Source organism: Rhinolophus sinicus, linkage group LG17 (assembly GCF_036562045.2).
Source record: "Rhinolophus sinicus isolate RSC01 linkage group LG17, ASM3656204v1, whole genome shotgun sequence".
NCBI lineage: Eukaryota > Metazoa > Chordata > Mammalia > Chiroptera > Rhinolophidae > Rhinolophus > Rhinolophus sinicus.
In genome coordinates, this window is record NC_133766.1 from 6,867,249 (window position 1) to 6,878,702 (window position 11,454).

At 49.4% G+C, this 11,454-nt stretch overlaps 1 protein-coding gene across 2 annotated transcripts in view; it reads left to right on the top strand.

Annotated features, from left to right (window-relative positions):
- TNN (tenascin N) overlaps positions 1-11,454 on the top strand; it is a 39,515-nt gene that overhangs the window by 25,457 nt on the left and 2,604 nt on the right. The window contains exons 11-18 of one of the 2 annotated variants that reach the window (XM_019734627.2): positions 835-1,098; positions 2,242-2,505; positions 4,622-4,752; positions 5,698-5,830; positions 6,261-6,412; positions 6,780-6,876; positions 7,702-7,869; positions 10,328-10,491. In XM_019734627.2, the coding sequence (XP_019590186.2) occupies positions 835-1,098; positions 2,242-2,505; positions 4,622-4,752; positions 5,698-5,830; positions 6,261-6,412; positions 6,780-6,876; positions 7,702-7,869; positions 10,328-10,491 (1,373 nt within the window). The remainder of the gene's footprint in view (positions 1-834; positions 1,099-2,241; positions 2,506-4,621; positions 4,753-5,697; positions 5,831-6,260; positions 6,413-6,779; positions 6,877-7,701; positions 7,870-10,327; positions 10,492-11,454) is intronic. The other variant, XM_074322237.1, reaches the window with a different exon arrangement.

Below are 11,454 nucleotides of genomic sequence, written 5' to 3' on the forward strand. Positions count from 1 at the left end.
ATTCCATTGTGTGGATATAACATGTTTTGTTTATCCATTTGTCAGTTGATGGGCATTTCGGTTGTTTCCACTTTCTGGCTATTATGAATAAAGCTGATGTGAACATTGGTGTACAGATTTTTATGTGGACGTGTTTTCAGTCCTTTTGGGCAAATACCTAGGAATGGAATTTCTGGGTCACGTGGTAACTCTGTGTTTAGCTTTTTGAGGAACAGCTGGATTGCTTCCAGAGCGGTGGCATTATTTCACATTCCCACTAGCAATGAATGAGAGTTACATTCCTCATTTACTTGGTCCTCAGGGAGACTTGTTGAGATAGGTAGAGCAGGAATCAATATTTCCATTTGACAGTTCAGAAACAACTTCAAGCACATGTGTGTGACCGCGACAAGTCACAAAGTTAACTGATGTTTCATGAGTCAGATTTGTGGCGTATTCATGGAGTATTACGGTACTTTAAACTCTACTTAGTGGGCCCCCATTTTACAGATGAGGAAACTGAGGCTCAGCCCGAGGCAGCAGGTTGTTCAAGGCCATAGGTGGCTGATAGCAGAGCTGGACCTCGATACCTGGTCTGCTGGCTCCAGCCAGGGCTCGTCCTGCCTCTCTGCTGTGTCTCTCGGCTGCAACTAGAACCCACCTAGCTCTTCTGAGCAGTGCTCTTTCTGTCCTGTGCTGCCTCCTTGAGGACCAGCTGTGGAGAGAAGGTCTGTGCCCATGACCCACTGAAAACCAGTGTACGGGAAGGGAAACCCTAAGAACCGGAAGCTGCCTCCCCCTGACCATTATAATGTCACTTTTTGATGTTTGTTAATACTGCACTTTTCCTTTCAGACATCGACAGCCCGATAAACCTGGTGACTGACCGGGTGACAGAGACCACGGCCACCATCTCCTGGGACCCGGTGCAGGCCGTGATTGACAGATACATGGTGCGCTACACCTCCCCTGATGGAGACACCAGGGAGGTTCCTGTGGGGAAGGAGCAGAGCAGCACCGTCCTGACGGGCCTGAGGCCGGGCGTGGAGTACACGGTCCACGTGTGGGCCGAGAAGGGGGACCGGGAGAGCAGGAAGGCCGACACCAAGGCCCCGACAGGTAATGGAGCCTCGTTCTTTGGGAATGTAAGACCTGCCATGCTAAACCTATGGCTGGTCAAGTTTAGTTTTCTTGCTCTGACACTGGCAGAATCGATAAGTTATGGAAGAGCAGAGTGAGGTTGCTTATAGTAGATTGTATACACCTTCCCTCACTTCCCTTGAACCAGTTTCTTTATGAGTCAGGTCCTCCTTGCCATCTGCAAACTATAGTTTTGCCACGTTGGGATGGTCATGTCGAGCCACTGTTCCTCTGAATACAAGAATCTCTTCTCGTAGACAGAGCTGAGGGTCTCCTACTGAGTTTGTGAGTGGGAACAGAAAATGAAAATCAAGTGATGTTAATATTAATAATACGATGTTGAAAATTTACCTTCCTAAAAGTAAGCTTGACAGCTATCAGAGAAAGTAGATGTCCGTGGTTTGCTTTGCTATGAATGAATCATGATAATTCTGGTTTTGAGGGTAAGGGTGACTTCTATGTTATATTCTTATCTTATTGTGAAATAGATGTGTGACCAGATAATTCTATGGTGATTTAACCAGCAAATGAGCATTACAAGTGAATCGGTGATATTGTGAAGAACATTAAAACCAGGTTTTCATTTTTGCTGATTCATTTAACAACATGTGTTGAGAACTTTCCATTTGCCAGGTCCTCTGCTAGGCAGTAGGAACCCCCAGGGGCATAGGACATAGCCTCCTTTTCTAGGAGCTTACATTTGCATCTGGCTGGTAGAATCTTCTTGTATGAAATGGGAGGTCTTCATTGCTGTGATGCTAGAAACAGTATTATTAGCAGCTTGTGAACAGGGACCACATCTTCTTTAACTGGACCCCATACACTGCCCAGCTCTATGCCTTGTACATAGCGGGAGTTCGATGTACACTTACTAAATGAACTAAAAGATTTGTTTTGCTAAATCTTGGTAGAGGTAATGGTGTGGGTGTTCAGATTTTGGTCCACTATGCTTTCTCTTTGAGGAGCCAAAGTCAACCTGAGGAGGGAAGACATGTCCACGAAACAGTTAGAGCATAAAAGATAGAAAAACGTGAAAGGGTCTCACCCCAAGCAAAATGGCCACGAGTTTCAGTACTTTCTGGCCCATTAACAGTGCATGTTGAGCAACACTTTTTCTTTCAGACATTGACAGCCCCAGAAACCTGGTGACCAACCGGGTGACGGAGACCACGGCCACCGTCTCCTGGGACCCGGTGCAGGCTGTGATTGACAGATACATGGTGCGCTATACCTCCCCCGATGGGGACACCAGGGAGGTTCCTGTGGGGAAGGAGCAGAACAGCACCGTCCTGACGGGCCTGAGGCCGGGCGTGGAGTACACGGTCCACGTGTGGGCTGAGAAGGGGGACCAGGAGAGCAGGAAGGCCGACACCAAGGCCTGGACAGGTACTGTGAGACACCGGGACATAGAACCCTTCACGTGTGTCAGGAAAGAGTATTCTGCCATAACTGGGGGTGGGGGGAAGAGCCAGGAAGGCAGTTCTTTCACCTGAGGACTTTCTTCAAAAGGGTTCTTTCTTTTTGCCTTTTGAGGAAATACGTTGACAGTTCAGATTAAGATGAAAGAGGGTAGGAGAACCGATGTCAAAGTAAGCCTGTGTGACTGCAAAATGGTCCTGCAAAGGTAGCCTCCCTGGCCACCCCCTCCAGCCGCCCAGCGCCCCGGATATGAGGAGCTGCCTGGGCCTCAGCTCAGAGGGAGGCCAGGAGCCTCTTCTGTTTCCATCTTCCAGATTGGGGCAGTGGTGGGGCATCTTTCCCCCGTCACCTGCCCTCTCCAGTCGATGATGAAGGGGTCTGGAGGCCTGTATTTTGTGTGTGTGACGGGGCCGCTGGTCTCGCTGAGCATTATGGCATCGGGTCTCAGGGGGACCTGAGAAGAGCCGCGGGCCCCTTTAGACAGTCTGGACGAGGCCTGGCCGTCCCCTCTGTGGCCAAGTCCACCATGTGTGGCCACTGGACTTAGAGGTGACTTGAATTTCTTTATTATTTTTATTAGTTACAATTAACTGGAGTTTTGAACCAAAAAAGGTAATACGTGTTTATGTAAAAAAGTTTCAAACTGAGCAAGGGTGTGTAGAAGGAAAAACCCTTTTCCACATCCCAGACTCTCTCATCCTCATGCTTTTCAGGGGTAGCCAGTATTTTGCACCCTCCTCTCCTCCCTCCCCTGTTCCTTCCTTCCTCTCTTCCTTCTTTATCTTCTCTTTGCTTCACTTTCCCCATATTTAAAGACAACGTTAGCATCTTCCTACTTCATAGAAATGTGAAAGGAACGAAGACCACATCTCAAGCCCATATGTGGGGATGGTGGGCAGTCACAGAGGTGGCAGAAGCCAGCTTGAGATATTTAAATCATTCAGATTTTCCTTTGATTTTGCAAGGGAGAAGTTCAGTTTTTTTCGTGTGATGGATACACTGAAATCCATACCAAATGTTACGCTTTAGAAAGTCAAACCACGCTGACATGACAGAAACTCAAAATTTGTCAAAACATCCTAAAACAGCAGCTGCCTGATTTCTATTAAAATGCATTTCATTTCTCAGATGAAATGCTACTGGGTAGAATATAGCCTGCAGACGTCTTTTTTGGGAACTTAGAAATGAAAATCACCTTCTATGATAATGACTTTTCAACAGGGAAATTTCTACTCATAGCTTATTTGGTTTAAAAAAAAAATGAGCTGTCTGACCAAGTACTATGGTGTTGACTACAATTTTTGCCCAGCTTTAATTTTCCTGGTCTAGTGCATGTGTGCCTGTGTGTTCCCACTGGTGTTTGTGTGGGAAAGTGCATGGGAACCAGAGGAAAAACTCTGCCGTCTCTACGTCCCTCCCTCCTTCCCTCCTCTCACTCCTCCTTTGTACAAATCTCCCCCCACTTCCTGTACACAGTATGCATCTAAAGGCCATCCGCTTAGATACGTAAGAAATAGAACTTTATATTTCTATACCAACCTAATGTCCATTGTAAGCCCCACTCTGCCTGTTGGGCAGAAATCTCAGTGCCTTTAAGGTCATGCTCCTTCCCCGGGGCTGTATGTAAAGCCTTGGGTAGTTCCCCAGTGCCGGGCGCAAGCAGCTCATCCTGCATTTCGGTCACCTTTCTTGGTAGCTCTTTGCTGAGACATCCTGGTTTCCATGTGTGGGGACTTTTCTGATCTGCATTTACTCATTTCCATGCCACTGTGGGAGCCCGGCCACCTCAGGATCTGTCGGCTAGTTTAGCCTCCTACCCACCACTCTGCCCGGAAGTGGGAGCCCAGGTTCACTCCATGTGGGCCCCACCCACGTGCCTGCTCCTTAATCCTTGTCCTCAGTGGGTCCAGGAAACAAAGGTCACAAAGACCTGGTGGCAAGAAAGAAAAGAGCCTGCTACCGGCTTGAAGGGAAGAAGACAAATGGAAGGATATGTAGGGAGAAAATACAAGCTAACACTTCAAAAATTACCTGACCTCAGATGCACCTTAGTAATAATAATTACCTGACTTTCGCTCTGCAGACATCGACCCTCCCAGAAACCTTCGTCCGTCTGCTGTAACACAGACTGGTGGGCTGTTGACCTGGACACCCCCCTCTGCTCAGATTGATGGCTACCTTCTGACCTACCAGCTCCCAGGTGGTACTGTGAAGGTACTGGATACTCCCCGTCCGTACTTGGCGCCTGTGCTTGGCTTCTGTATAAACTGGCTCGGACCAACCAGCTCGATTTCTGGGCTCATGACAAGCTGCTGATAAATGAGTTGATTCTTATTGATCACCTGCTGTGTGCAAGGGATTGTGCTAAATACGTCATTTGTGAACAGTGAGCTGTCATCCAATAGGACTAACCTCAGTGCCTGCTCCTAGCTGACGATTGCGTATTTGCCAGCCACACGTCGGCCCCAGCTCATTTTGTTTATTGTTTATCTTCCCCAGTAAACATTAGCTCCATGAGGACAGGGGTGTTTTGCCTGTTTTGTTCATCATTGTATGTAAAGTCTTTAGAACCTGGCACATAGTAAGTGCTCAATTAAGATTTGTTGAATGAATTGGTTAACCCTTATTTCAAGGGTGACATCTCCCACCTGGAATCTTAAGGCCAGTAAATTTGTAAAACTTGTTCCAATGGAAAGTTAGTAATCTCTCTCCTTGGCAAGGAAGAAAGAAGGGAGGAAGGAACAAAAGGCACATTGATTTATTCATTATCTCAATTAATGCTTAGGACAGCCCTGCTAGAGGAAGGAAGACAGGGTCAGAAGGAAGTTTATTGAGAAACCAACTGTCTCCCTGCCTCCCTTCCCTGTTCCCTCCTCAGCCTGGCCTTGAGTGCCCCCGTGTGTGTCTGGAGGGCAGAGGTCCCGGGAGGCCTGGCTGGCGCTGCCCCAGGGGCGCTGGCTCCCAGCGCTGCCGAATCTACACAGCATGGCCTTTCACAGCAGTGGCTGGGACCCACTGGGATCCTGCGCTGCCACTGAGCCCTCAAAGGGACAAAACCCTGCGCCGGGAGAGAGCTTCTGTGACTAGCAGAATGCTGCCGACACCTAGTGCTGGAGGTGACACACTGAATGTTGACCGACTGTCTCCTTTGTTGGGCAGGAGGTACGGCTCGGACAAGGGGACCAGAGGTTGGAGTTGCAAGGCCTTGAGCAGAGCGTCACCTACCCCATCTCCTTGGTGGCCTTTAAGGGGGATCACTGGAGCAGGAGTGTAGCCACCAATCTTTCCACAGGTAATATGTCCGCACTCGGAACAAGAGTGTAGGGGGAGGAGCATGACAGAGGACAGACATGCTGTCCACAGAGGAGCGAAGGCTGCAGAGCTATGGCTTTCTCTAGGCGTGGGGAAACGGAAATGGGGTCAGGAGAAATCCATCCCATGAGAGAGAGACTACAGAGGAGAGTGAACAGGAGTGTTGTTTTGGAGGGCAGTTGGGTCAGGGGTGGAAGTGATGTGAATTTGACCTTATTTGTGGTCCATTTATAGGGTTCGATGAGAGCAGAGTGAGAGAAAAATAAGATGAGTGAACACTTGGGAGAAGCAAAGTGGTCGTGGGTTGTGACTAACCCTAAACCAATAAATTAACTTAAAATAGGGACTCGCCCCGCTGCCCTCTCCCTTGCCTGTCTCTTAACGATGCCGTCCCCCTGTTTGGCTCCCAGTTGGTGCCCGTTTCCCACATCCTTCGGACTGCAGTCAAGTTCAGCAGAACAGCGACGTCGCCAGTGGCCTGTACACCATCTACCTGCACGGTGACACCAGCTGGCCCCTGCAGGTGTACTGTGACATGGACACCGATGGAGGCGGCTGGACTGTGAGTTACCCAGAGCCCTGGGAACTCTAGTTCTTCTTTATCCACAAGACACAGGCACTCCGGTGGCCTGCAGCTGTGTGTAGAGAAATCCTACCCCCTGTAGGAATAGAACCGGAAGTAGTTCACGCCTGGGATAAAGCCGGCATGGTTAGGCTAAGGCTGATGGCTGTGAAGGCTCGTGGGTCTGTCGCTGTCTCATCATGCCCTATATGTATGTCTTACCCACATTTATTCTCTCCAAAGCACTCTTATAAGCAAGACCCTCACACTGTCTATCCTGAGGGCAGCCCCCGTTCAAGCCACTGTCCTCTGTCCCTCAGTCGTGACTGTTCAAGTGTGTCAGCGAAACATCCATCTCCCTTCTCAGGTCTTCCAGAGGCGGAACACCGGGCAGTTGGATTTCTTCAAGCGTTGGCGGACCTACGTGGAAGGCTTTGGGGACCCCATGAAGGAGTTCTGGCTTGGTATGATCTTTGGGAATCCAGGAGGGCTGGGATGTGAAGGGGAGATTTCCCCCTCGAAAAGCTGGTCAGGCAGCTCGACGAAGCTCACCATAGTCAGGAAGAGGTCCAAGTGACAGGGACACGCTGAGGATGCTGCCGACCTGTGTGTTTTTGGGGCCGGGTCACTGGGAAGGTTCCCAAGCTCTGGGCTGGGTCAGACTGTCCCAGAGGGTCTTTATGCTGTACCTGAGCCCCACAGGATCTGCCTGAAGCCCAAACTTCTTAAAAACCACAGAGTAGAACAGGAGCTGATCAATTGGGCTTCTGGGCTGTGATGGGGAGATCAGACAAGTCGTCCCAGAAATTCTGTCCGTAATGCCAGTCATTATGGGACAGTTTGCTCTCATTTCCTCCCGCTCTGTTCTGGGGTGGATGTTCATGGAGAGTGAAAGAGCCACAAGCACCAACTGAGAGATGAAGGAATCCATCATCATGACTCAGTGCCTGAAAGAGTAGGTGAGGTTTGTGCTTTGCTTGGTCCGAAGTCCCTTCAGAGACTGTAGAGTGACCAGTTGATCTCCTCTCCCAGCTGGCGAGATAAGTGGACGACAAATAGGACGGCTGATGCCTTAGAGTGATGGCGTCAGTGGGTCAGGTTCAACCTATGAGGACCCCACTGTGCCCGCCTACAGGACTTGGCTTCTATACTAAGTGCCAAAGAAATCACAGGAGAAAATGAGCCCCCCTAAGAGAAAGCAGAGGCGGTAGAGGCTAGAAAGTCTCGGATGCCGGTGGTGAATGCTCACACACACCAGCTGATCAGGGGTTGGAATTCCTCGTTTGCAGGACTGGACAAGCTGCACAATCTCACCACTGGGACCCCCACCCGGTACGAGGTGAGAGTGGACTTGCAGACCGCCAACGAGTCCGCCTACGCCGTGTATGACTTCTTCCAGGTAGCCTCCCCCAGGGAGCGCTACAAGCTCACCGTTGGGAAATACAGGGGCACAGCAGGTAAGAAATAGCTTCCTTCCTGCTGGTTTCTCTTGCTCTGTGTGTCTAAGCCCTGGTTTGCCATGTGCCATGGATCTAGGGGACGGAATGTCCTGCGAAGGGGAATTGTCCTCATTGACAGTTCACGCCCTGCTCCCTGCAGGGGGTTGGGAGTGAACCAAGTCGTTAAAGCAATCCTTGACTATCATAAAATCGGAACATTTGTATGTTATACATCAACGCCCACCCCACCTCCAGCCAATGAAAACCCTCCTCTTGTATTCCACAAATTCAGGTCGCTGTACATTGGCTGATGAACCCACATTGTGAGTGACAGCGTGGTCCTGCCCACCTTTCACTCAGCTTCAGCGGGGTGGCAGCCATCTTTGCACAGCAGTGTGTGTGTGTGTGTGTGTGTGTGTGTGTGTGTGTGTGTGTGTGTGTTATTTAAATAGTGGGTCGGCACTTTGCCATAAACGAAGACAGAAAAACGAAAGTGCTGATTCAAACAATAAAGCATCCATCTCATTAACTTCCTACGACTGTGACAACACAGAAATGAGCAGCTGAGCCGGGAGCAGAATCTTTAGCCTCAATAAGCTGCTCACTGGGTTTGAGCCAGTTGATGGTGTGTTCAGTTATGAAGGGAAAGAACAAAATTGAGCATCGTGATGGAAATACGGGGATTATCCCATCGAATGTTGTACTTAAGAGGGGAGGGTGGTTATTGTTTTAATGTTATACTTAAACCTGAATTTATAGATTTTAAAACCCTAATAAGTGGGCCTGTTGTTTCATTTTGCATGTTTTTGACTTGGATGTAACTAGATAGGAATGTGTTATCAGCCAGATCCACTGACTGTTTAAGACATGTCGCTCCCCTTAGGCTCACATGGAAATGGACAGTCTTATAAGGTAACTTTTGCAAAGAGTCTCATACGTGGTAGGGAGAGCTGAGGCAAGGCCATTGGAGTTTACTCTTGCAGACCTTGCAGGCCTTCTCAAAAATTGTCTGCTCAACGACCTGTAATGGCAGAAGACTGCGAACAGACACCATAATCTGAAGTATCTGACTGCTAATACAAAATGTCTTTCAGGTTTTATGATTTAATTGTTTTTTAATTACATGAATTTTGCATTTGCTCTTATTTCCCAATGCTTAGCGTGGGCCCTGGAACAGAATAGGTGAGTTTAAAATACGGTATTTCTGGCAAGACCTTTCTATATAATTTTAAGGATGTTTTATATTGTAAAGAATAGTCTCCGAGACCCAAATTGCTTCCATTGGGGTCAGTGAAGGTGTGAGCCTGGTGACACAGTGACAAGAGAGGAGACAAGGTGGGAGGGGTCGGCTCCTTGACAGGTCCCTAGAGTCTAACCTCCGTGAGTTTGTTGCCTCATGGGACTAAAATGTTCCCGATCTACCCGGAGGCTTGTGAGAATATATATGTGAAGGTGCCTGGTAAACTCAGAGACCAGATGTAAATATAAGTGTTGTTAGAGTAGAAACAGAACTTAATTAAACCTGGGATTGATGTGGGTCCTTATTTCCTTTTATGAGCTGAATTAAAAAGCAAACTTATAAAAGGATGACAAATATGATGGGGAAATAGCAGAAGTACCTGTGAAATAATTACAGATTAACAGACAGGATGCGATGAAGCACTGAATTGTGTATGTGAGCCCAGGAAGGCTCTAGAAGTTCAGGCATGTGTGTCAGGAGGGGCGAGCGAGGGTTGATAAGGCGACTCCTCCTTAGGAGTGGGTTGAGCTGGGCCTTGAGGCATGGTTGGGATTTGGACTGATGAAGGGCAGAGAGAAGCTGGTGCGTGCAGTGGGCCGTGAGATTGTGCTGGGAACAGCGGAGCCATGCTCCTCCGGGTGGTAGGAAGTGGCACATGAGGCCTGACATAATGGATGCTTACACTTCAGAAGGGCTAGGAAGGCTGCTGTGTTCATAAAGGCCCAAAGAGATGAGACAAGGCCCAGGGTGGCAGCCGTGGGAGCAGGGGTGCACGTAGGTTACCTTCAGAAGGAAGGGCTTGAGAAAGGCGTACAATGGGATTGCCGACGTGGCTTGGGGGCTCTACATCTGGGTGGCTGGGACGATGTTTGAGCCGAGACAGGGAGGGTGGGAGAGGGGTTAGCTTGTGAGAAGGGCGCTCGGGCACTATGGGGAGAGTGCATGAGTTTGGTATTGGACATGTGGCTATTTCACATGACTGTGAAGCTCCTACGTGGAATGCTCTGAAGGCGATTGGAGAAACAGGCCTGAAGTTTGGATGGCAGAGCAGGCAAGAGAATCTGTCGTCTGTATCCTGTCTTTGTCTTTTGGGCATTTTGAGAGAGGAATCCTGTGACATAACTGACTGGATCCTGGGCATTTTCATGCCTAGAGAGTTTTCTGCTGAGTCCTCTTTCGGGCCAGAGTGTGGTCACCCTCTCAGCGGTGAAACGTGGCCTCTCTTCTCTCCTGCAGGGGACGCTCTTACTTACCACAACGGATGGAAGTTTACAACTTTTGACAGAGACAATGATGTTGCCCTCAGCAACTGTGCCCTGACGCATCATGGCGGCTGGTGGTACAAGAACTGCCACTTGGCCAACCCCAATGGCAGATACGGGGAGACCAAGCATAGTGAGGTAGGTGACAGGTGAACATCTTTTTTTGTCCCAGGCTCTGCCCACATTCAGTTCCCAAAGTGACATCCTCCAGCTTGGTTTGGCTGCTTTCTCCTTCTGAGGCTTCCAGTCAGGGCAATAGGGCTTCTTTTCCAGGTTCCATGGCCTTGAGGTTCCCCCCCCCCATTTGTGGCAGTCCTCCACACGTTGCGTTTCCCACTGTGCCACACACTTCCGTGCAGGTAGGCGGGAGCTCCGGCTGCTCATTGCTGGATAGAGACACAGGATGTGGGACCCACCCCACCTCGCTTTACCAGGTCACACATGTACACTGGCTTAGTCGGTTTGGGCTGCTGGCATGAAATACTGTAAACTGGGGGTCTTACACCGCAGCCATGTACTTCTCACTCTTCTGGAGGCTGGAGGTCCAAGGTCAAGGTGCCGGCAGATTCAGCCCCCGGTGAGAGTTCTCTTTCTGAATCCTCACATAGTGAAGAGAGAGAGGAGAGGGGGAGAGAGAGAGAAATAAGAGTGCTCTGGTGTCTCTTCCTCTTCTTAGAATAATAATCCTCATAATCCCACTATGGGGGACCCAACCTGATGACCTCATCGAACCCTAATTACCTCCCAAAGGCCCCACCTCCTAATACCATCACCCTGGGGTTAGGGCTTCCACACTTGCATTTGGAGGGGGACACAGACATTTCCTCATTCTTTCTAGTTGTTCTCCCAGTTAACCAGAGCTGTTTTCCTCAAGTCCTTTGATCACCAGGGAAACAAAGCCTTCCTTAGGTCAGGCCCAGTCTTCACTCCGTTTCATCCCAAACCCCTAGAGTCGGCCCAGAGCACGATGCTAAGCCGGTCTCCCAGGTGACGAGTATGCACGTAGGCTAAGCGTTCTTGAGACCTCCTCTCCCCTCCCTCACCCTGAAACTTTCCTGCCAGCAATTCCTCGAACCTCCATGACCTGTGAACCTGCTGTTG